The sequence below is a fragment of the Dendropsophus ebraccatus genome, chromosome 8 (assembly GCF_027789765.1).
Source record: "Dendropsophus ebraccatus isolate aDenEbr1 chromosome 8, aDenEbr1.pat, whole genome shotgun sequence".
NCBI lineage: Eukaryota > Metazoa > Chordata > Amphibia > Anura > Hylidae > Dendropsophus > Dendropsophus ebraccatus.
This window is the reverse complement of record NC_091461.1, coordinates 126,955,534-126,982,511: the sequence shown is the minus strand read 5'-3', so window position 1 is coordinate 126,982,511 and position 26,978 is coordinate 126,955,534. Positions and strand designations below refer to the sequence as shown.

Here is a 26,978-nt window from a genome sequence, read left to right as displayed (position 1 = left end):
TGTGGGCCTTTGCTGTACACTGCTCTGTGTCTTGGTAAAAATAAAGAATTAAAAAAAAAAAAAAAAAAAAAAAAGAGTGGAGATTTCCTGATTCTGAGCAGTGGATGACAGAAAGGAGAGGAAAGGCTTTTTACATGCAGATAATGACACATTTGCCTAATAAACCCAAGTACAACGTTTCATAAAGTCACCTGAACTATTGATTTCTAAAAAAAAAATTTTTACGACAGTGACACTTTTCATATTTCCTGACAATATTTTCCAAAAATACAAAAAAAAATATGAAGATTACATTTCACCTCTAGATTAAAAAAAAATAATAAAAAAAAAAATTAGATGACACATTCCCTTGAAACAACTAAAACCTTTTTAAAAATCGAAATGTTCCTTAAAATTGCTCTATTACTATCCTTATAACATTGTTATCCTTTGGTCTTTCCATCAGTACCTTGATTGCATATATGCAATTTTCTGATCACCTTTTATTACAATTTTTCTGAATTTGATGTGACCAAAAAAATTAAATAAAGAAAATTAAAAAAACAAAACAAAAAAGCAATATTGCACTTTGGTGGGTTTTTGCGCTTAGCCCATTTACCGTGCAAGAAAAGGAATGTGATAATTAAATAGTTTGGGCGATTACACATGCGGCGATACCAAATATGCTTGTTTATTTATTTTTAAAATGGGAAAAGGGGGACGATTTTAATTTTTGATAGAAGAGGGGATTATCATCAATGAAAAAACTTTTTTTTTTTTTACATAGTAATTTGGACGTACAGTTAAATTCTGGTGAATCGGTTAAGAATGTATGAACATAAAAACATTTTTAAAAATCGAAAGGCGTTAAGAGTGCCTTATCTTTTCCCGCCTCTGCCGCATATCTGACCTCACCAGCACACCTCTTCACATCTCTGACCACAACCTCCTAACATTCTTATCTCTCTTCTCCTCATCTGCCCCCCCCCCCAATCCAGAACCTTGCCCCGCCCTCGCAGGAACCTTAGAAAACTTAACATTCAAACACTCTGACTCCCTTCTGCCACTCTCCACCATAGACTCTCTGAACGACACCGACACAGCCGCAACCTTCTACAACTCCACAATAACCTCCGCTCTTGACTCTGTCGCCCCTCTCACAAAAAAGAGAACACGACGCATCAACAGACAGCCCTGGCACACCCACATAACCAAACAACTAAAGGCCCTATTCCACGGAACGATTATCGTCCCGTGGAATAGAGTGCAACGATCAGCCGACATCGTTCATGTCGGCTGATCGTTGCAGTCGCTTGTTTTTCAACATGTTGAAAAACAAGCGACTGATATAGCAGCGATCTGCTGCCGTCGCTCCGTGGAATAGGAGCATCGGCAGCAGATGCTGCTCTATCCTATGGGCTGCCCGGACGATCAGCGATCACCCGGGCAGCCCCCCCGCACTCGCTCGCTCGCTGCAGCCGCACTGAATAGCGGCGGCAGCGAGCGGGGAACGAGGAGCAAAAGAGCGCTGAGCGCGCTCGTTTGCTCCTCTTAACGACCCGTGGAATAGGGGCTTTAGCGAGTGTCCAGAGCTGCCGAGCGGCGCTGGAAGCAGTCCCACTCCGAGGAAGACTTCCAGACATACAGTCGAGCACTCCTTGACTTCAAATCTGCCCTCAGCTCTGCTAAACAGGACTACTTTACTTCCCTCATATCTTCCTTATCCCACAACCCTAGGCAACTGTTTAACACCTTCAACTCTCTTCTCCGCCCCCACTGCCACCCCCCCCCCCACATCTCTCATCTTTACTGAGGACTTTGCCACTTTCTTCAAGCAGAAAATCGATGACATCAGAGTAAGCTTCACCTCACAGTCCCCTCATGTCCGTCCAGTGCTCATCCCCACTAACTCACTTCTCCACCATCACTGAAGAACATCTCTCCAAATCACATCTCACCACCTGCGCACTTGACCCAATCCCATCCCACCTTATCCCCAACCTCTCCTCAGCACTTGTCCCAGCACTAACACATCTCTTCAATCTATCACTAACTTCTGGAATCTCCATATAAACATGCAACCATCACACCCATCCTCAAAAAGCCATCCCTTGACCCTACTTCTTTATCCAGCTACCGCCCCATCTCACTTCTCCCCTTTGCCTCAAAACTCCTAGAACACCATGTCTACCATGAACTTTCCTCCCACTTTTCATCCAACTCGCTTTTTGACTCCCTGCAATCCGGCTTCCGCTCCCACCACTCCACAGAGACTGCCCTCACCGAAGTGGCCAATGACCTGCTGACTGCCAAAACCTCGCGCCACTACTCTGTGCTCCTTCTCCTTGACCTATCTTCTGCCTTCGACACAGTCGACCATTTTCTCCTCTTAAAAATTCTCTCATCCCTTGGTGTCACTAGCCTAGCTCTCTCCTGGATCTCCTCTTACCTCTCCAACCGCACTTTTAGTGTCTCCCATTCTCACCCCACCTCCTCTCCTCGTCCCCTTACTGTTGGTGTTCCCCAAGGTTCTGTACTCGGGCCTCTTCTCCATCTACACCTCTGGCCTGGGACACATCATAGAATCCCAGGGCTTCAGGTACCATCTTTATGCCGATGATACTCAGATCTACCTCTCTGGTCCGGATGTCACCTCTTTGCTATCCAGGATTCCAGAGTGTCTATCGGCCATATCCTCCTTCTTCTCCTCCCGCTTTCTAAAACTCAACATGGACAAAACAGAACTTATCATCTTTCCCCCATCTCACTCCACCCTGCCGTCTAACCTGTCAATCACTATCAATGGCTGCACTCTGTCCCCTGTCCCCCAAGTTCACTGCCTCGGGGTCACCTTTGACTCTGCCCTGTCCTTTAAACCACAAATTCAAGCCCTGACCACCTCCTGCCACTCCCTGACCACCTCCTGCCGCCTCCTGACCACCTCCTGCCGCCTTCACCTCAAAAACATTTCCAGAATCCGCTCTTTCCTCACCCCTGACTCCACCAAACTGCTGGTCCATGCTCTCATTATTTCCCGCTTGGACTACTGTAACATCCTCCTCTCCGGCCTCCATCCAACTCCCTTGATCCCCTCCAGTCTATCCTAAACTCTGCTGCCCGACTAATCCACCTTTCCCCTCGCTTTGCCTCAGCCTCTCCCCTCTGCCAATCCCTCCACTGGCTCCCATTGCCCAACGTATTCACTTTAAACTGCTGACCATGACGTACAAGGCAATCCACAACCTGTCCCCTCCGACCTGATATCCCGTTACCGTCCCTCACGCAACCTTCCATCCTCCAGTGACCTCCGTCTGCGCTCCCACCTTGTTCGTACCTCGCACAACCGCCTCCAAGACTTTGCCCGAGCCTCCCCCATACTCTGGAACTCACTACCCCGACACATCCGGCTCTCACAACCCCGACACATCCGGCTCTCACAACCCCGACACATCCGGCTCTCACTGCCCCGACACATCCGGCTCTCACTGCCCCGACACATCCGGCTCTCACAACCCTGACACATCCGTCTCTCATCCACCATCAAGTCCTTCAAAAGTTACCTGAAAACCCATCTCTTCAAACTAGGCTACAACCTATAATAATTCTGCATCACACTGACTGGCTGCACTTTACCTCCTGTTTCTCTCCCTATACCCCATAGATTGTGAGCCCCCGCGGGCAGGGTCCTCTTCCCCCATGTACCAGTCTGTCTTTTGCCTTCATGTAATGTGTTTTGATCTTGTATTGTTCTGCTTGTTAACCCTATCTATTGTATAGCGCTCTGGAATTAAGGGCACTTTATAAATAAATAATAATAATAATGTGCCTTAAATTGTCACTGTCGTTATAACTTTCTAAGTTCTTATGCTATATACCAGCTATACTTACTGTATCCAGGCCCCCAGTCTCCTGAAGGCTGCTATATAACAGCTATATTACTGTATCCAGGTCCAGTCTCCTCCTATATAACAGCTATACTTACTGTATCCAGGCCCCCAGTCTCCTGAAGGCTGCTATATAGCAGCTATACTTACTGTATCCAGGTCCAGTCTCCTGAAGGCAGGTATATAACAGCTATACTTACTGTACTGTATCCAGGTCCAGTCTCCTGAAGGCTGCTATATAACAGCTATACTTACTGCATCCAGGTCCAGTCTCCTGAAGGCAGCTATATAACAGCTATACTTACTGCATCCAGGTCCAGTCTCCTGCTATATAACAGCTATACTTACTGTATCCAGGTCCAGTCTCCTGCTATATAACAGCTATACTTACTGTATCCAGGTCCAGTCTCCTGAAGGCAGCTATATAACAGCTATACTTACTGTATCCAGGTCCAGTCTCCTGCTATATAACAGCTATACTTACTGTATCCAGGTCCAGTCTCCTGCTATATAACAGCTATACTTACTGTATCCAGTCCCCTGAAGGCAGCTATATAACAGCTATACTTACTGTATCCAGGTCCAGTCTCCTGCTATATAACAGCTATACTTACTGTATCCAGGCCCAGTCTCCTGAAGGCAGCTATATACCAGCTATACTTACTATATCCAGGTCCAGTCTCCTGAAGGCAGCTATATAACAGCTATACTTACTGTATCCAGGTCCAGTCTCCTGAAGGCTGCTATATAACAGCTATACTTACTGTATCCAGGTCCAGTCTCCTGAAGGCAGCTATATACCAGCTATACTTACTGTATCCAGGTCCAGTCTCCTGAAGGCTGCTATATAACAGCTATACTTACTGTATCCAGGTCCAGTCTCCTGAAGGCAGCTATATAACAGCTATACTTACTGTATCCAGGTCCAGTCTCCTGAAGGCTGCTATATACCAGCTATACTTACTGTATCCAGGCCCAGTCTCCTGAAGGCAGCTATATAACTGCTATACTTACTGTATCCAGGTCCAGTCTCCTGAAGGCAGCTATATAACAGCTATACTTACTGTATCCAGGTCCAGTCTCCTGAAGGCAGCTATATAACAGCTATACTTACTGTATCCAGGTCCAGTCTCCTGAAGGCAGCTATATACCAGCTATACTTACTGTATCCAGGCCCAGTCTCCTGAAGGCAGCTATATAACAGCTATACTTACTGTATCCAGGTCCAATCTCCTGAAGGCAGCTATATAACAGCTATACTTACTGTATCCAGGTCCAGTCTCCTGAAGGCTCCTATATACCAGCTATACTTACTGTATCCAGGTCCAGTCTCCTGAAGGTAGCTATATAACAGCTATACTTACTGCATCCAGGTCCAGTCTCCTGAAGGCAGCTATATAACAGCTATACTTACTGTATCCAGGCCCAGTCTCCTGAAGGCTGCTATATAACAGCTATACTTACTGTATCCAGGTCCAGTCTCCTGAAGGCTGCTATATAACAGCTAATATAAGAGCTCCAGTGACCCCGCTCACCTAATATCTTCACCTCGGGCAGCCCAGTAAAAGGTAGAAATAAGGGTGGTCATGTGACATAATTCCCAGAATCCCTCACCTCTCCAATCAGCAGGTGGAGGATCTTCAGAGCGAGTTGTACTATCTTCGCGGTCAGGTGACTGTGGTCGTCTTCCATCTTGAGACCTCTTCTTATGACCTGTAATTGGGACGGAAATGTCTGAGCTGTGAAAGACGCCTGTGTGAACAATGGGAAACAACGTCTTATAATGGGATCCATATAGAAAGATCCATCCACAACCAGAAAGCCTATGGGAAGACGAGGAAACCGGTAATATCGGGGAACTATAGATGATCTATATCGGACGGACGGATATAGTACCGGCCCCATCTGTGTGATCACCCCGGTATATATATATATTACTAATAGTACCGGCCCCATCTGTGTGATCACCCCAGGATATTATATATATATATATCACTAATAGTACCGGCCCCATCTGTGTGATCACCCCAGGATATATATATATATATCACTAATAGTACCGGCCCCATCTGTGTGATCACCCCAGGATATATATATATTACTAATAGTACCGGCCCCATCTGTGTGATCACCCCGGTATATATATATATATATATCACTAATAGTACCGGCCCCATCTGTGTGATCACCCCAGGATATATATATATATATCACTAATAGTACCGGCCCCATCTGTGTGATCACCCCAGGATATATATATATATCACTAATAGTACCGGCCCCATCTGTGTGATCACCCCAGGATATATATATATATATCACTAATAGTACCGGCCCCATCTGTGTGATCACCCCAGTATATATATATATATATCACTAATAGTACCGGCCCCATCTGTGTAATCACCCCAGGATATATATATATATATATATATATCACTAATAGTACCGGCCCCATCTGTGTGATCACCCCGGTATATATATATATCACTAATAGTACCGGCCCCATCTGTGTGATCACCCCGGTATATATATATCACTAATAGTACCGGCCCCATCTGTGTGATCACCCCAGGATATATATATATATATCACTAATAGTACCGGCCCCATCTGTGTGATCACCCCAGGATATATATATATATATATGACTAATAGTACCGGCCCCATCTGTGTGATCACCCCAGGATATATATATATATATATATATATATATATATATATATATATATATATATATATATATATATATATATATATATATCACTAATAGTACCGGCCCCATCTGTGTGATCACCCCAGTATATATATATATATATCACTAATAGTACCGGCCCCATCTGTGTGATCACCCCAGTATATATATATATATATCACTAATAGTACCGGCCCCATCTGTGTGATCACCCCAGGATATATATATATATATCACTAATAGTACCGGCCCCATCTGTGTAATCACCCCAGGATATATATATATATATCACTAATAGTACCGGCCCCATCTGTGTGATCACCCCAGGATATATATATATATATCACTAATAGTACCGGCCCCATCTGTGTGATCACCCCAGGATATATATATATCACTAATAGTACCGGCCCCATCTGTGTGATCACCCCGGTATATATATATATATCACTAATAGTACCGGCCCCATCTGTGTGATCACCCCAGGGTATATATATATATATCACTAATAGTACCGGCCCCATCTGTGTGATCACCCCAGGGTATATATATATCACTAATAGTACCGGCCCCATCTGTGTGATCACCCCAGGATATATATATATATATATATATATATATATATATATATATATATATATATATATATATATATATCACTAATAGTACCCGGCCCCCTCTGTGTGATCACCCCGGTATATATATATATCACTAATAGTACCGGCCCCATCTGTGTGATCACCCCGGTATATATATATATATATATATCACTAATAGTACCGGCCCCATCTGTGTGATCACCCCAGGATATATATATATATATCACTAATAGTACCGGCCCCATCTGTGTGATCACCCCAGGATATATATATATCACTAATAGTACCGGCCCCATCTGTGTGATCACCCCGGTATATATATATATCACTAATAGTACCGGCCCCATCTGTGTGATCACCCCAGGGTATATATATATATTACTAATAGTACCGGCCCCATCTATGTGATCACCCCGGGATATATATATATCACTAATAGTACCGGCCCCATCTGTGTGATCACCCCAGGATATATATATATATCACTAATAGTACCGGCCCCATCTGTGTGATAACCCCAGGGTATATATATATATTACTAATAGTACCGGCCCCATCTGTGTGATCACCCCAGGGTATATATATATCACTAATAGTACCGGCCCCATCTGTGTGATCACCCCAGGATATATATATATATCACTAATAGTACCGGCCCCATCTGTGTGATCACCCCAGGGTATATATATATATTACTAATAGTACCGGCCCCATCTGTGTGATCACCCCAGGGTATATATATATCACTAATAGTACCGGCCCCATCTGTGTGATCACCCCAGGATATATATATATATTACTAATAGTACCGGCCCCATCTGTGTGATCACCCCGGTATATATATATATCACTAATAGTACCGGCCCCATCTGTGTGATCACCCCGGTATATATATATATATCACTAATAGTACCGGCCCCATCTGTGTGATCACCCCAGGGTATATATATATATATATATCACTAATAGTACCGGCCCCATCTGTGTGATCACCCCGGTATATATATATATATATATATCACTAATAGTACCGGCCCCATCTGTGTGATCACCCCAGGATATATATATATTACTAATAGTACCGGCCCCATCTGTGTGATCACCCCAGGATATATATATATTACTAATAGTACCGGCCCCATCTGTGTGATCACCCCGGTATATATATATATATATATATATCACTAATAGTACCGGCCCCATCTGTGTGATCACCCCGGTATATATATATATATCACTAATAGTACCGGCCCCATCTGTGTGATCACCCCAGTATATATATATATCACTAATAGTACCGGCCCCATCTGTGTGATCACCCCAGGGTGTATATATATATATCACTAATAGTACCGGCCCCATCTGTGTGATCACCCCGGTATATATATATATATTACTAATAGTACCGGCCCCATCTGTGTGATCACCCCGGTATATATATATATCACTAATAGTACCGGCCCCATCTGTGTGATCACCCCGGTATATATATATATATATTACTAATAGTACCGGCCCCATCTGTGTGATCACCCCAGGGTGTATATATATATCACTAATAGTACCGGCCCCATCTGTGTGATCACCCCGGTATATATATATATATATCACTAATAGTACCGGCCCCATCTGTGTGATCACCCCAGGGTATATATATATATCACTAATAGTACCGGCCCCATCTGTGTGATCACCCCAGGGTGTATATATATATCACTAATAGTACCGGCCCCATCTGTGTGATCACCCCAGGATATATATATATTACTAATAGTACCGGCCCCATCTGTGTGATCACCCCAGTATATATATATATATCACTAATAGTACCGGCCCCATCTGTGTGATCACCCCAGTATATATATATATATATATATATATATATCACTAATAGTACCGGCCCCATCTGTGTGATCACCCCAGGATATATATATATTTCTAATAGTACCGGCCCCATCTGTGTGATCACCCCGGTATATATATATATATATATGACTAATAGTACCGGCCCCATCTGTGTGATCACCCCAGGATATATATATATTACTAATAGTACCGGCCCCATCTGTGTGATCACCCCGGTATATATATATATATATGACTAATAGTACCGGCCCCATCTGTGTGATCACCCCGGTATATATATATATATATCACTAATAGTACCGGCCCCATCTGTGTGATCACCCCAGGATATATATATATTACTAATAGTACCGGCCCCATCTGTGTGATCACCCCAGTATATATATATATATCACTAATAGTACCAGCCCCATCTGTGTGATCACCCCAGTATATATATATATATCACTAATAGTACCGGCCCCATCTGTGTGATCACCCCAGGATATATATATATATATCACTAATAGTACCGGCCCCATCTGTGTGATCACCCCAGGGTATATATATATATCACTAATAGTACCGGCCCCATCTGTGTGATCACCCCGGGATATATATATATCACTAATAGTACCGGCCCCATCTGTGTGATCACCCCGGTATATATATATATATATATGACTAATAGTACCGGCCCCATCTGTGTGATCACCCCAGGATATATATATATTACTAATAGTACCGGCCCCATCTGTGTGATCACCCCGGTATATATATATATATGACTAATAGTACCGGCCCCATCTGTGTGATCACCCCAGGATATATATATATATATATATCACTAATAGTACCGGCCCCATCTGTGTGATCACCCCAGGATATATATATATATCACTAATAGTACCGGCCCCATCTGTGTGATCACCCCAGGATATATATATATATATATATCACTAATAGTACCGGCCCCATCTGTGTGATCACCCCAGGATATATATATATATATATATCACTAATAGTACCGGCCCCATCTATGTGATCACCCCAGGATATATATATATCACTAATAGTACCGGCCCCATCTGTGTGATCACCCCGGTATATATATATATATATATATATCACTAATAGTACCGGCCCCATCTGTGTGATCACCCCAGGATATATATATATATATCACTAATAGTACCGGCCCCATCTGTGTGATCACCCCAGGATATATATATATATATCACTAATAGTACCGGCCCCATCTATGTGATCACCCCGGGATATATATATATCACTAATAGTACCGGCCCCATCTGTGTGATCACCCCGGTATATATATATATATATATATATATATATATATCACTAATAGTACCGGCCCCATCTGTGTGATCACCCCAGGATATATATATATATCACTAATAGTACCGGCCCCATCTGTGTGATCACCCCAGTATATATATATATCACTAATAGTACCGGCCCCATCTGTGTGATCACCCCAGTATATATATATATCACTAATAGTACCGGCCCCATCTGTGTGATCACCCCAGGATATATATATATATATTACTAATAGTACCGGCCCCATCTGTGTGATCACCCCAGGATATATATATATATATCACTAATAGTACCGGCCCCATCTGTGTGATCACCCCAGGATATATATATATATATCACTAATAGTACCGGCCCCATCTATGTGATCACCCCAGGATATATATATATATATCACTAATAGTACCGGCCCCATCTGTGTGATCACCCCAGGATATATATATATATATATATATATCACTAATAGTACCGGCCCCATCTGTGTGATCACCCCAGGATATATATATATATTACTAATAGTACCGGCCCCATCTGTGTGATCACCCCAGGATATATATATATATATCACTAATAGTACCGGCCCCATCTGTGTGATCACCCCAGGGTGTATATATATATATATATATATTACTAATAGTATCGGCCCCATCTGTGTGATCACCCCAGGGTGTATATATATATATATATATATCACTAATAGTACCGGCCCCATCTGTGTGATCACCCCAGGGTATATACATATATATATTACTAATAGTACCGGCCCCATCTGTGTGATCACCCCAGGATATATATATATATTACTAATAGTACCGGCCCCATCTGTGTGATCACCCCAGGATATATATATATATATCACTAATAGTACCGGCCCCATCTGTGTGATCACCCCAGGGTATATACATATATATATCACTAATAGTACCGGCCCCATCTGTGTGATCACCCCAGGATATATGGCGGGATCCTCCATTAACCTCTGATGTCACAGGAGGGGTGTTTTTTTGTCTCAGTTCTAGCCCCGCCTCCTGAGTGATGGGGGAGGGGATCAGTCTTTACCAGGATCATTACCCCGTGTGGCTGATCACTTTCTTAGTCCTTTCACTCTGAGGTTCCTATAGAAATGAATGGAAGCATCACTGACCGCATCTCTCAGACAACACAGGGTTATTCCCACACCAGCAAGGCCTCCTAATTACTAATATATATATATATACACACATATAACACGAGGCCCAGGTGGAGTATCCTCCTTACCTCCTGATATCCCTCACATGTTGGCGGCTGGAGATCCGGTCCTTGTCCTTGTGAACCGTCTCCAGCGTGATCTGGATTACCACATGAAATGATGGCGTCCTCCGCTGTCCCTTTGGGTTTATAATCAATGCCAGTCGGTGGTGAGGGGTGTGCGGTTGTCAGCCATGATGCTTCCGTCTGTGTCTGGGCATCTCGTCTGGGCAGCGTACACGTACATGGAGGAGCCGCGGCCTGTCCTGTGCGAGGGGGAGGAGCCGCGGCCTGTCCTGTGCGAGGGGGAGGAGCCGCGGCCTGTCCTGTGCGAGGGGGAGGAGCCGCGGCCTGTCCTGTGCGAGGGGGAGGAGCCGCGGCCTGTCCTGTGCGAGGGGCGGGGAAGATGGTGGGCACAGCGTCCGCCCTCAAGTATCGCCGCCCCCCCTCCACTATGTAGCAGTCCTCGGTGAAGTGTCTCGAGCACAGACAATACTTCTCCACCTCCTTCACAATCTCCTCGGCTGCTTCATCCAGATGTGGGAAGAGTCCGCTCTGCTGCAGCCATTGCTTTATTGTAGTGACGCTCTGAGGGAAGGCGTGCCAGGTGAGAGACGAGGCGGCCTCCTCGCTGGGACAATCCTTCACCAGGCAGGTCGGCATGGCAACCGGATCTACAACCGGGAAAATAAGAGGGAAAAACGGTCACTGAGGTCACAACCTGCCGCACTACAACTCCCAGGATGCCGCACTACAACTCCCGGGATGCCGCACTACAACTCCCAGGATGCTGCACTACAACTCCCAGGATGCTGCACTACAACTCCCAGGATAACACTACAACTCCCAGGATGCCGCACTACAACTCCCAGGATGCCGCACTACAACTCCCAGGATGCCGCACTACAACTCCCAGGATGCCGCACTACAACTCCCAGGATGCCGCACTACAACTCCCAGGATGCCGCACTACAGCGCCCGGGATAACACTACAACTCGCAGGATGCCGCACTACAACTCCCAGGATAACACTACAACTCCCAGGATGCCGCACTACAACTCCCGGGATAACACTACAACTCCCGGGATGCCGCACTACAACTCCCGGGATAACGCACTACAACTCCCGGGATAACGCACTACAACTCCCGGGATAACGCACTACAACTCCCAGGATAACGCACTACAACTCCCAGGATAACGCACTACAACTCCCAGGATAACGCACTACAACTCCCAGGATGCCGCACTACAACTCCCAGGATGCCGCACTACAACGCCCAGGATGCCGCACTACAACGCCCAGGATGCCGCACTACAACGCCCAGGATGCCGCACTACAACGCCCAGGATGCTGCACTACAACTCCCAGGATAACACTACAACTCCCAGGATAACACTACAACTCCCAGGATGCCGCACTACAACTCCCGGGATGCCGCACTACAACTCCCAGGATGCCGCACTACAACTCCCAGGATGCCGCACTACAACTCCCAGGATAACACTACAACTCCCAGGATGCCGCACTACAACTCCCAGGATGCCGCACTACAACTCCCAGGATAACACTACAACTCCCAGGATGCCGCACTACAACTCCCAGGATGCCGCACTACAACTCCCAGGATGCCGCACTACAACTCCCAGGATAACACTACAACTCCCAGGATGCCGCACTACAACTCCCGGGATGACACTACAACTCCCAGGATGCCGCACTACAACTCCCAGGATAACACTACAACTCCCAGGACGCCGCACTACAACTCCCAGGACGCCGCACTACAACTCCCAGGATGCCGCACTACAACTCCCAGGATGCCGCACTACAACTCCCAGGATGCCGCACTACAACTCCCAGGATGCCGCACTACAACTCCCAGGATGCCGCACTACAACTCCCAGGATGCCGCACTACAACTCCCAGGATGCCACTACAACTCCCAGGATGCTGCACTACAACTCCCAGGATAACACTACAACTCCCAGGATAACACTACAACTCCCGGGATGCTGCACTACAACTCCCAGGATGCCGCACTACAACTCCCAGGATATAACACTACAACTCCCAGGATGCCGCACTACAACTCCCAGGATGCCGCACTACAACTCCCAGGATGCTGCACTACAACTCCCAGGATAACACTACAACTCCCAGGATAACACTACAACTCCCAGGATAACACTACAACTCCCAGGATGCCGCACTACAACTCCCAGGATAACACTACAACTCCCAGGATGCTGCACTACAACTCCCAGGATAACACTACAACTCCCAGGATGCTGCACTACAACTCCCAGGATAACACTACAACTCCCGGGATGCCGCACTACAACTCCCAGGATGCCGCACTACAACTCCCAGGATGCCGCACTACAACTCCCAGGATGCCGCACTACAACTCCCGGGATGCCGCACTACAACTCCCAGGATGCCGCACTACAACTCCCAGGATGCCGCACTACAACTCCCAGGATGCCGCACTACAACTCCCAGGATGCCGCACTACAACTCCCAGGATGCCGCACTACAACTCCCAGGATGCCGCACTACAACTCCCAGGATAACACTACAACTCCCAGGATGCTGCACTACAACTCCCAGGATAACACTACAACTCCCAGGATGCTGCACTACAACTCCCAGGATGCCGCACTACAACTCCCAGGATGCCGCACTACAACTCCCAGGATGCCGCACTACAACTCCCAGGATAACACTACAACTCCCAGGATGCCGCACTACAACTCCCGGGATAACACTACAACTCCCAGGATGCCGCACTACAACTCCCGGGATAACACTACAAATCCCAGGATGCCGCACTACAACTCCCAGGATAACACTACAACTCCCAGGATGCCGCACTACAACTCCCGGGATAACACTACAACTCCCAGGATGCCGCACTACAACTCCCGGGATAACACTACAACTCCCAGGATGCCGCACTACAACTCCCAGGATAACACTACAACTCCCAGGATGCCGCACTACAACTCCCGGGATGCCGCACTACAACTCCCAGGATAACACTACAACTCCCAGGACGCTGCACTACAACTCCCAGGACGCCGCACTACAACTCCCAGGATAACACTACAACTCCCAGGATAACACTACAACTCCCAGGATGCCGCACTACAACTCCCGGGATAACACTACAACTCCCGGGATAACACTACAACTCCCAGGATGCTGCACTACAACTCCCAGGATGCCGCACTACAACTCCCAGGATAACACTACAACTCCCAGGATGCCGCACTACAACTCCCAGGATAACACTACAACTCCCAGGATGCCGCACTACAACTCCCGGGATAACGCACTACAACTCCCGGGATAACGCACTACAACTCCCAGGATGCCGCACTACAACTCCCAGGATAACACTACAACTCCCAGGATAACACTACAACTCCCAGGATGCTGCACTACAACTCCCAGGATGCCGCACTACAACTCCCAGGATAACACTACAACTCCCAGGATGCCGCACTACAACTCCCAGGATGCCGCACTACAACTCCCAGGACGCCGCACTACAACTCCCAGGATAACACTACAACTCCCAGGATGCCGCACTACAACTCCCAGGATAACACTACAACTCCCAGGATGCTGCACTACAACTCCCAGGATAACACTACAACTCCCAGGATGCCGCACTACAACTCCCAGGATGCCTGGCCGGCAGCTGTTCCGGTCTAGGAAGTCAGGGCACATTACATGGCAGTGTCCACATCCCACCTGACGGATCACATGTCTGATAATCCGGGACAGTAACGACAGGGAGACACAGAGACCGAGCAGCGATCACACTGCAGACACCCGGACACACCGGCCCCACTACATACCTACGCGAAACTCCTCCCACTTCAGCATCCTATCAGCGCGGATTGATGACGTAATCTCCCCGCCTCCATGCTGGATATTATGGCGCAGCCTAATGACGTCAACGATCGAAGGGACGCGCGCGGCCTTATGGGTAATGTAGTTTTCCTTAGTTATAAAGCTGCTCAACAGGAGAACGAGAAGACAAAGCTTACAGTGACGGCCCCGGCCATGCCCCTCCCCCATAACAGTGACGTCCCCAGCCCTCCCCCTCCCCCATAACAGTGACAGCCCCGGCCCTCCCCCTCCCCCATAACAGTGACGTCCCCGGCCCTCCCCCATAACAGTGACAGCCCTGGCCCTCCCCTTCCCCCATAACAGTGACGGCCCTCCCCCTCCCTTATAACAGTGACGGCCCTCCCCCATAACAGTGACGGCCCTTCCCCATAACAGTGACGGCCCCGGCCCTCCCCCTCCCCCATAACAGTGACGGCCCTTCCCCATAACAGTGACGGCCCCGGCCCTCCCCCATAACAGTGACGGCCCTCCCCCATAACAGTGACGGCCCTTCCCCATAACAGTGACGGCCCCGGCCCTCCCCCATAACAGTGACGGCCCCGACCCTCCCCCATAACAGTGACGGCCCTCCCCCATAACAGTGACGGCCCCGGCCCTCCCCCATAACAGTGACGGCCCTCCCCCATAACAGTGACGGCCCCGGCCCTCCCCCATAACAGTGACGGCCCTCCCCCATAACAGTGACGGCCCCGGCCCTCCCCCATAACAGTGACGGCCCCGGCCCTCCCCCATAACAGTGACGGCCCTCCCCCATAACAGTGACGGCCCTCCCCCATAACAGTGACGGCCCCGGCCCTCCCCCATAACAGTGACGGCCCTCCCCCATAACAGTGACGGCCCCGGCCCTCCCCCATAACAGTGACGGCCCTCCCCCATAACAGTGACGGCCCCGACCCTCCCCTTCCCCCATAACAGTGACGGCCCCAGCCCTCCCCCATAACAGTGACGGCCCCGGCCCTCCCCCATAACAGTGACGGCCCCGGCCCTCCCCTTCCCCCATAACAGTGACGGCCCCAGCCCTCCCCCATAACAGTGACGGCCCTGCCCCTCCCCCATAACAGTGATGGCCCTCCCCCATAACAGTGACGGCCCTCCCCCTCCCCCATAACAGTGACGGCCCCAGCCCTCCCCCATAACAGTGACGGCCCTTCCCCATAACAGTGACGGCCCCGGCCCTCCCCCATAACAGTGACGGCCCTCCCCCATAACAGTGACGACCCTCCCCCATAACAGTGACGGCCGCGTCCCTCCCCCATAACAGTGACGGCCCCGGCCCTCCCCTTCCCCCATAACAGTGACGGCCCCAGCCCTCCCCCATAACAGTGACGGCCCTGCCCCTCCCCCATAACAGTGACGGCCCTCCCCCATAACAGTGACGGCCCTGCCCCTCCCCCATAACAGTGATGGCCCTGGCCCTCCCCTTCCCCCATAACAGTGACGGCCCCAGCCCTCCCCCATAACAGTGACGGCCCTCCCCCTCCCTTATAACAGTGACGGCCCCGGCCCTCCCCCTCCCCCATAACAGTGACGGCCCCGGCCCTCCCCCTCCCCCATAACAGTGACGGCCCTCCCCCATAACAGTGATGGCCCCAGCTCTCCCCCAGTGACGGCCCCGGCGCACCCCCATAACAGTAACAACCCCTGCGCTCCCCCATAACAGTGACGGCCCTGGCGCTGCCCCATAACAGTGACGACCCTCCCCCATAACAGTGACGACCCTCCCCCATAACAGTGACGGCCCCGGACCTCCCCCTCCCCCATAACAGTGACGGCCCTGGATCTCCCCCTCCCCCATAACAGTGACGGCCCCGGCCCTCCCCCCTAACAGTGACGGCCCCGGCCCTCCCCCCTAAGAGTGACGGCCCCGGCCCTCCCCCCTAACAGTGACGGCCCTCCCCCATAACAGTGACGGCCCCAGCCCTCCCCCCTAACAGTGACGGCCCTCCCCCATAACAGTGATGGCCCCGGCCCTCCCCCATAACAGTGACGGCCCTCCCCCATAACAGTGACGGCCCTCCCCCATAACAGTGACGGCCCCAGCCCTCCCCCCTAACGGTGACGGCCCTCCCCCATAACAGTGACGGCCCCAGCCCTCCCCTATCGCAAGTGACCTCATAAGTGACCACTTTAGAATTAGACCAGAATTCATACTCTGCAATAGACTTCATCTTTACAGCTGGGATCTCATCTTCTCCTCTTTTGTCCACAGGTACGTCAGCCACTGCACTACTACTCCTCCCATCCTAACAGACTCTGCACTACTACTCCTCCCATCCTAACAGACTCTGCACTACTACTCCTCCCATCCTAACAGACTCTGCACTACTCCTCCTCCCATCCTAACAGACTCTGCACTACTACTCCTCCCATCCTAACAGACTCTGCACTACTACTCCTCCCATCCTAACAGCCACTGCACTACTACTCCTCCCATCCTAACAGACTCTGCACTACTACTCCTCCCATCCTAACAGACTCTGCACTACTACTCCTCCCATCCTAACAGACTCTGCACTACTACTCCTCCCATCCTAACAGACTCTGCACTACTACTCCTCCCATCCTAACAAACTCTGCACTACTACTCCTCCCATCCTAACAGACTCTGAACTACTACTCCTCCCATCCTAACAGACTCTGCACTACTACTCCTCCCATCCTAACAGACTCTGCACTACTACTCCTCCCATCCTAACAGACTCTGCACTACTACTCCTCCCATCCTAACAGACTCTGCACTACTACTCCTCCCATCCTAACAGACTCTGCACTACTACTCCTCCCATCCTAACAGACTCTGCACTACTACTCCTCCCATCCTAACAGACTCTGAACTACTACTACTCCCATCCTAACAGACTCTGCACTACTACTCCTCCCATCCTAACAGACTCTGCACTACTACTACTCCCATCCTAACAGACTCTGCACTACTACTCCTCCCATCCTAACAGACTCTGCACTACTACTCCTCCCATCCTAACAGACTCTGCACTACTACTCCTCCCATCCTAACAGACTCTGCACTACTCCTCCCATCCTAACAGACTCTGCCATTTGTATCTGCTCTGTGTATTTGGGATATCAGCCATTGAGTTACTATCGGCCTCATCATATCCTGCTTTGCTGTTCTGTATCTGTTCTGTGTCTAGTACGGCTTCACTGATGTTTATGACCCCTCATTTGGCCTTGTGTGTAACCTCCCAGTAGCCCTGTGCCCTCTGATAGCCGCCCTCTGACCACTAATCCCCCCTCCCATAGTGACACCTGGGCCTGACTCCAGCCTTTCTGAGTCAGTTAATCATAGACATAGAACTATAAGAGTGGGCAAACTGGTCTGAATACTCCATCGTAAGTGACCACTTTAGAATGAGACCAGAAAGAAACCTCTGAGGAAAAACCAGTGAGTACTGCACCTGTATTCCATAGACCATAGACCAGTGAGTACTGCACCTGTATTCCATAGACCATAGACCAGTGAGTACTGCACCTGTATTCCATAGACCAGTGAGTACTGCACCTGTATTCCATAGACCATAGACCAGTGAGTACTGCACCTGTATTCCATAGACCATAGACCAGTGAGTACTGCACCTGTATACCATAGACCATAGACCAGTGAGTACTGCACCTGTATTCCATAGACCATAGACCAGTGAGTACTGCACCTGTATTCCATAGACCATAGACCAGTGAGTACTGCACCTGTATTCCATAGACCATAGACCAGTGAGTACTGCACCTGTACTCCATAGACCATAGACCAGTGAGTACTGCACCTGTATTCCATAGACCATAGACTAACCACTTATATCATGCTTTCTATCTCTCTATACCTGCTAATCTTATGTCTACACACCTATCCCCCACCCATCCCCCTGTGTCCACATCAGCCCCTCGCTCCTTCCGTCACCCATGTACTGCGCACGCTCTCTCCTTCCGTCACCCATGTACTGCGCACGCTCTCTCCTTCCGTCACCCATGTACTGCGCACGCTCTCTCCTTCCGTCACCCATGTACTGCGCACGCTCTCTCCTTCCGTCACCCATGTACTGCACATGTATTCCATAGACCTATCTACCACTTAATACATTCTTACTACTCTCATCATGCTGTTTATCTTTCTATACCTGCTAATCTTATGTCTACACACCTATCCCCCTGTGTCCACATCAGCCCCTCTCTCCTTTTGTCATCCATGTACTGCGCACGCTCTCTCCTTCCGTCACCCATGTACTGCGCACGCTCGCTCCTTCCGTCACCCATGTACTGCGCACGCTCGCTCCTTCCGTCACCCATGTACTGCGCACGCTCGCTCCTTCCCTCACCCATGTACTGTTCACACTCACTTTTTACCTTCCTGAACCCCCATCACCTTAGTTTCTCCAAGGTGCAGCACAGAAACTGTCCTCATAAGTCACTAAACCATCTACTATCTCTCACAATTCTCCTCCTTCTCCTAACCCTGGTCCTCCCTCTCTCACTAACCGCTTCTCTTCACCGACCTCCTACAGAAACCCCCATAACTTGGTCAGGATCCGCTGCTTGCCGGATCCCATCTCCAGTAACTGTGCTCTCTGGAACGACCGGTCTGTCTGGAACAAACTCACAGAAGTTCATCACTAAATCGCTCGACCTGCTGGCTCTCACCTTTCCCATACCCCTAGACCTGATAACAGACATGGTGGGGGAGTGGGTGTACTTCTCTCCCCAGACTGCACTTACCAGGTCATTCCCCCTGTCCCCTCCCCCTCATTCCCCCCGTCCCCTCCCTCTCATTCCCCCCGTCCCCTCACTCTCATTCCCCCCGTCCCCTCACTCTCATTCCCCCCGTCCCCTCACTCTCATTCCCCCTGTCCCCTCCCTCTCATTTCCCCTGTCCCCTCCCTCTCATTCCCCCTGTCCCCTCCCCCTCATTTCCCCCCCTCTCATTCCCCCTGTCCCCTCTCTCTCATTCCCCCGTCCCCTCCCTCTCATTCCCCCCGTCCCCTCCCTCTCATTCCCCCCGTCCCCTCCCTCTCATTCCCCCCGTCCCCTCCCTCTCATTCCCCCCGTCCCCTCCCTCTCATTCCCCCCGTCCCCTCCCTCTCATTCCCCCCGTCCCCTCCCTCTCATTCCCCCCGTCCCCTCCCTCTCATTCCCCCCGTCCCCTCCCTCTCATTCCCCCCGTGTCCTCCCTCTCATTCCCCCCGTGTCCTCCCTCTCATTCCCCCCGTGTCCTCCCTCTCATTCCCCCGTCCCCTCCCTCTCATTTCCCCTGTCCCCTCCCTCTCATTTCCCCTGTCCCCTCCCTCTCATTCCCCCTGTCCCCTCCCTCTCATTCCCCCTGTCCCCTCCCTCTCATTCCCCCCGTCCCCTCCCCCTCATTCCCCCCGTCCCCTCCCTCTCATTCCCCCCGTCCCCTCCCTCTCATTCCCTGTCCCTCTCATTCCCCCTGTCCCCTCCCTCTCATTCCCCCTGTCTCCTCCCTCTCATTCCCCCCCCTCTCATTCCCCCCGTCCCCTCCCTCTCATTCCCCCCGTCCCCTCCCTCTCATTCCCGCTGTCCCTTCCCCCTGTCCCCTCCCTCTCATTCCCCCTGTCCCTTCCCCCTATCCCCTCCCTCTCATTCCCCCTGTCCCCTCCCCCTCATTCCCCCTGTCCCTTCCCCCTGTCCCCTCCCTCTCTTTCCCCCCGTGTCCTCCCTCTCATTCCCCCCGTCCCCTCCCTCTCATTCCCCCCGTCCCCTCCCTCTCATTCCCCCCGTCCCCTCCCTCTCATTCCCGCTGTCCCTTCCCCCTGTCCCCTCCCCCTCATTCCCCCTGTCCCTTCCCCCTATCCCCTCCCTCTCATTCCCCCTGTCCTCTCCCCCTCATTCCCCCTGTCCCTTCCCCCTATCCCCTCCCTCTCATTCCCCCTGTCCCTTCCCCCTGTCCCCTCCCTCTCTTTCCCCCCGTGTCCTCCCTCTCATTCCCCCCGTCCCCTCCCTCTCATTCCCCCCGTCCCCTCCCTCTCATTCCCGCTGTCCCTTCCCCCTGTCCCCTCCCCCTCATTCCCCCTGTCCCTTCCCCCTATCCCCTCCCTCTCATTCCCCCTGTCCTCTCCCCCTCATTCCCCCTGTCCCCTCCCTCTCATTCCCCCCGTCCCCTCCCTCTCATTCCCCCCGTCCCCTCCCTCTCATTCCCCCCGTCCCCTCCCTCTCATTCCCCCCGTCCCCTCCCTCTCATTCCCCCCGTGCCCTCCCTCTCATTCCCCCCGTGCCCTCCCTCTCATTCCCCCCGTGCCCTCCCTCTCATTCCCCCCGTGCCCTCCCTCTCATTCCCCCCGTCCCCTCCCTCTCATTCCCCCCCGTCCCCTCCCTCTCATTCCCCCCGTCCCCTCCCTCTCATTCCCCCTCGTCCCCTCCCTCTCATTCCCCCCGTCCCCTCCCTCTCATTCCCCCCGTCCCCTCCCTCTCATTCCCCCTGTCCCTTCCCCCTCATTCCCTCTGTCCCCTCCCTCTCATTCCCTCTGTCCCCTCCCTCTCATTCCCCCTGTCCCCTCCCTCTCATTCCCCCCGTGTCCCCTCCTCTCATTCCCCCCGTGTCCCCTCCTCTCATTCCCCCCGTGTCCTCCCTCTCATTCCCCCCGTGTCCTCCCTCTCATTCCCCCCGTGTCCTCCCTCTCATTCCCCCCGTGTCCTCCCTCTCATTCCCCCCGTGTCCTCCCTCTCATTCCCCCCGTGTCCTCCCTCTCATTCCCCCCGTGTCCTCCCTCTCATTCCCCCCGTGTCCTCCCTCTCATTCCCCCCGTCTCCTCCCTCTCATTCCCCCCGTGTCCTCCCTCTCATTCCCCCCGTGTCCTCCCTCTCATTCCCCCCGTGTCCTCCCTCTCATTCCCCCCGTGTCCTCCCTCTCATTCCCCCCGTGTCCTCCCTCTCATTCCCCCCGTGTCCTCCCTCTCATTCCCCCTGTCTCCTCCCTCTCATTCCCCCCGTGTCCTCCCTCTCATTCCCCCCGTGTCCTCCCTCTCATTCCCCCCGTGTCCTCCCTCTCATTCCCCCCGTGTCCTCCCTCTCATTCCCCCCGTGTCCTCCCTCTCATTCCCCCCGTGTCCTCCCTCTCATTCCCCCCGTGTCCTCCCTCTCATTCCCCCCGTGTCCTCCCTCTCATTCCCCCCGTGTCCTCCCTCTCATTCCCCCCGTGTCCTCCCTCTCATTCCCCCCGTGTCCTCCCTCTCATTCCCCCCGTGTCCTCCCTCTCATTCCCCCCGTGTCCCCTCCCCCTCATTCCCCCCGTGTCCCCTCCCCCTCATTCCCCCCGTGTCCCCTCCCCCTCATTCCCCCCGTGTCCCCTCCCCCTCATTCCCCCCGTGTCCCCTCCCCCTCATTCCCCCCGTGTCCCCTCCCCCTCATTCCCCCCGTGTCCCCTCCCCCTCATTCCCCCCGTGTCCCCTCCCCCTCATTCCCCCCGTGTCCCCTCCCTCTCATTCCCCCCGTGTCCCCTCCCCCTCATTCCCCCCGTGTCCCCTCCCCCTCATTCTCCTCTTTTGAAGTTCACGCCGTACGACTTTTCCGTCCATTTCCCCTGAGAGTCGCACTCATTTATCGCCCCCTGGCTCACCCACTAAGTTTCTTGATCACTTCTCTACCTGGCTTCCTTACTTTCTATCTTCTGATATTCCGGCTCTAATCTTGGGCGATTTAACATCCCAATTAACACCCCAATCTCCCCATCAGCCGCTCAGTTTCTCTCTAACCTCCTCCCTCGGCCTCTCCCAGCATTCTGACTCTCCAACCCACAAGGGGGGGAATACCCTGGACCTGCTCTTCTCCAGACTTTGCCCAGTTTCCCACTTTTCTAACTTTACCACTGACCTCTGACCACAACTTCCTCTCCTCTTCCTTCCTCTTTATGATAACAAATTCTCATCCTCCTCTCCATGCTCCGCTCTATCTGTATGTGACACTGTAGCCCCCCAGCTCCTCCTCTCCATGCTCCGCTCTATCTGTATGTGACACTGTAGCCCCCCAGCTCCTCCTCTCCATGCTCCGCTCTATCTGTATGTGACACTGTAGCCCCCCAGCTCCTCCTCTCCATGCTCCGCTCTATCTGTAGTATGTGACACTGTAGCCCCCCAGCTCCTCCTCTCCATGCTCCGCTCTATCTGTAGCAGGGCCGGCTCCAGCTTTTTGTGGGCCCTTGGGCGACAGAGCCTCGGCGGGCCCCTTTGAGGAGCAAATCATGGAGAGACAGGCGAGGAAAGATTTGCAGCAGAAGAAACATGTGGCTGCTGCATATCTTTCTCCTCCTGTATCTCCTGATCTCTGCAGTAGTCAGGACTCTGGAGGAGTCAGACCCAGTCACAGGATTATATATATATATATCATGCTGGTGCTGCTAGTTCTCTAGTATACAGCTCCTTCTGTGTGTGTGTGTGTGTGTGTATATACATACACACACACAGAGCAGGAGCTGTATACTAGAGAACTAGCAGCACCAGCATTATATATATATATATATATATATATATATATATATATATATATATATATATATATTTATTTATAATATGAACATGGTGAGACCTCTAGTTCTCCTATATTCAGGCCCTGCAGTGATATACAGTGTGTGTGTGTGTGTATATATATATATATATATATATATATATATACACACACACACACACTGTATATCACTGCAGGGCCTGAATATAGGAGAACTAGAGGTCTCACCATGTTCATATTATAGATAGGAGATAGGGAAATAGATAGATAGATAGATAGATAGATAGGAGATAACTAGATATCTGTATCTATCTATCTATCTATCTATCTGTTTTGTGTATAGAGGTCCTGCTGTAAAAGATATAGATATATTACAGCAGGACCTCTATACACAAAACAAGTAGAAGAACCAGCACATACAGGACACTTAGTTTGCAGAGCCTACCTGCTGCCCTCAGGTCATGTGTCCGATCACATGACCCGTGACATCATCAAAGGTCCTTCAGACTCACAGGTCCTCTTTCCTACTCGGCTGTAGGGAAGATTTGTGATGGAAGACAGATGCTCGGGGGCCCCAGTATGGATCGGCGGGCCCCTAACTGTCACATGCGGCCTCTAGGGGCCCAGTTCCCTTTGTTACTACACTTTTTTTTCTTTTTTACTAACAAAAAAAATGTAGTAACAAACGGGAGTGGGCCCCTAGAGGAGCTGGGGGCCCCGGCATTTGCCCTACTTAGCCGGGTGCTGACGCCGGCCCTGATCTGTAGTATGTGACACTGTAGCCCCCCAGCTCCTCCTCTCCATGCTCCGCTCTATCTGTATGTGACACTGTAGCCCCCCAGCTCCTCCTCTCCATGCTCCGCTCTATCTGTATGTGACACTGTAGCCCCCCAGCTCCTCCTCTCCATGCTCCGCTCTATCTGTAGTATGTGACACTGTAGCCCCCCAGCTCCTCCTCTCCATGCTCCGCTCTATCTGTAGTATGTGACACTGTAGCCCCCCAGCTCCTCCTCTCCATGCTCCGCTTTATCTGTATGTGACACTGTAGTCCCCCAGCTCCTCCTCTCCATGCTCCGCTCTATCTGTAGTATGTGACACTGTAGCCCCCCAGCTCCCCCTCTCCATGCTCCGCTCTATCTGTATGTGACACTGTAGCCCCCCAGCTCCTCCTCTCCATGCTCCGCTCTATCTGTAGTATGTGACACTGTAGCCCCCCAGCTCCTCCTCTCCATGCTCCGCTCTATCTGTATGTGACACTGTAGCCCCCCAGCTCCTCCTCTCCATGCTCCTCTCTATCTGTAGTATGTGACACTGTAGCCCCCCAGCTCCTCCTCTCCATGCTCCGCTCTATCTGTAGTATGTGACACTGTAGCCCCCCAGCTCCTCCTCTCCATGCTCCGCTCTATCTGTAGTATGTGACACTGTAGCCCCCCAGCTCCTCCTCTCCATGCTCCGCTCTATCTGTATGTGACACTGTAGCCCCCCAGCTCCTCCTCTCCATGCTCCGCTCTATCTCTAGTATGTGACACTGTAGCCCCCCAGCTCCCCCTCTCCATGCTCCGCTCTATCTGTAGTATGTGACACTGTAGCCCCCCAGCTCCTCCTCTCCATGCTCCGCTCTATCTGTATGTGACACTGTAGACCCCCAGCTCCTCCTCTCCATGCTCCGCTCTATCTGTATGTGACACTGTAGCCCCCCAGCTCCTCCTCTCCATGCTCCGCTCTATCTGTATGTGACACTGTAGCCCCCCAGCTCCTCCTCTCCATGCTCCGCTCTATCTGTAGTATGTGACACTGTAGCCCCCCAGCTCCTCCTCTCCATGCTCCGCTCTATCTGTATGTGACACTGTAGACCCCCAGCTCCTCCTCTCCATGCTCCGCTCTATCTGTATGTGACACTGTAGCCCCCCAGCTCCTCCTCTCCATGCTCCGCTCTATCTGTATGTGACACTGTAGCCCCCCAGCTCCTCCTCTCCATGCTCCGCTCTATCTGTAGTATGTGACACTGTAGCCCCCCAGCTCCTCCTCTCCATGCTCCGCTCTATCTCTAGTATGTGACACTGTAGCCCCCCAGCTCCTCCTCTCCATGCTCCGCTCTATCTGTATGTGACACTGTAGCCCCCCAGCTCCCCCTCTCCATGCTCCGCTCTATCTCTAGTATGTGACACTGTAGCCCCCCAGCTCCTCCTCTCCATGCTCCGCTCTATCTGTATGTGACACTGTAGCCCCCCAGCTCCTCCTCTCCATGCTCCGCTCTATCTGTATGTGACACTGTAGCCCCCCCAGCTCCTCCTCTCCATGCTCCGCTCTATCTGTATGTGACACTGTAGCCCCCCCAGCTCCTCCTCTCCATGCTCCGCTCTATCTGTATGTGACACTGTAGCCCCCCAGCTCCTCCTCTCCATGCTCCGCTCTATCTGTATGTGACACTGTAGCCCCCCAGCTCCTCCTCTCCATGCTCCGCTCTATCTGTAGTATGTGACACTGTAGCCCCCCAGCTCCTCCTCTCCATGCTCCGCTCTATCTGTAGTATGTGACACTGTAGCCCCACAGCTCCTCCTCTCCATGCTCCGCTCTATCTGTATGTGACACTGTAGCCCCCCAGCTCCTCCTCTCCATGCTCCGCTCTATCTGTATGTGACACTGTAGCCCCCCAGCTCCTCCTCTCCATGCTCCGCTCTATCTGTATGTGACACTGTAGCCCCCCAGCTCCTCCTCTCCATGCTCCGCTCTATCTGTAGTATGTGACACTGTAGCCCCCCAGCTCCTCCTCTCCATGCTCCGCTCTATCTGTAGTATGTGACACTGTAGCCCCCCAGCTCCTCCTCTCCATGCTCCGCTCTATCTGTATGTGACACTGTAGCCCCCCAGCTCCTCCTCTCCATGCTCCGCTCTATCTGTATGTGACACTGTAGCCCCCCAGCTCCCCCTCTCCATGCTCCGCTCTATCTGTATGTGACACTGTAGCCCCCCAGCTCCTCCTCTCCATGCTCCGCTCTATCTGTATGTGACACTGTAGC

General features: G+C 51.2%; 1 protein-coding gene across 3 annotated transcripts in view; it reads right to left on the bottom strand.

Moving 5' to 3' along the window:
• LOC138799936 (zinc finger protein 420-like) overlaps positions 1-15,510 on the bottom strand; it is a 98,669-nt gene extending 83,159 nt beyond the window's left edge. For 2 of the 3 annotated variants that reach the window (XM_069981718.1, XM_069981719.1), the window contains exons 1-3: positions 15,441-15,510; positions 11,601-12,244; positions 5,478-5,615 (exon numbers count right to left, since the gene is read on the bottom strand). In XM_069981718.1, the coding sequence (XP_069837819.1) occupies positions 5,478-5,615; positions 11,601-12,244; positions 15,441-15,468 (810 nt within the window). In that variant the 5' untranslated portion in view covers positions 15,469-15,510. The remainder of the gene's footprint in view (positions 1-5,477; positions 5,616-11,600; positions 12,245-15,440) is intronic. The other variant, XM_069981720.1, reaches the window with a different exon arrangement.
• Positions 15,511-26,978: the final 11,468 nt, after the last annotated feature.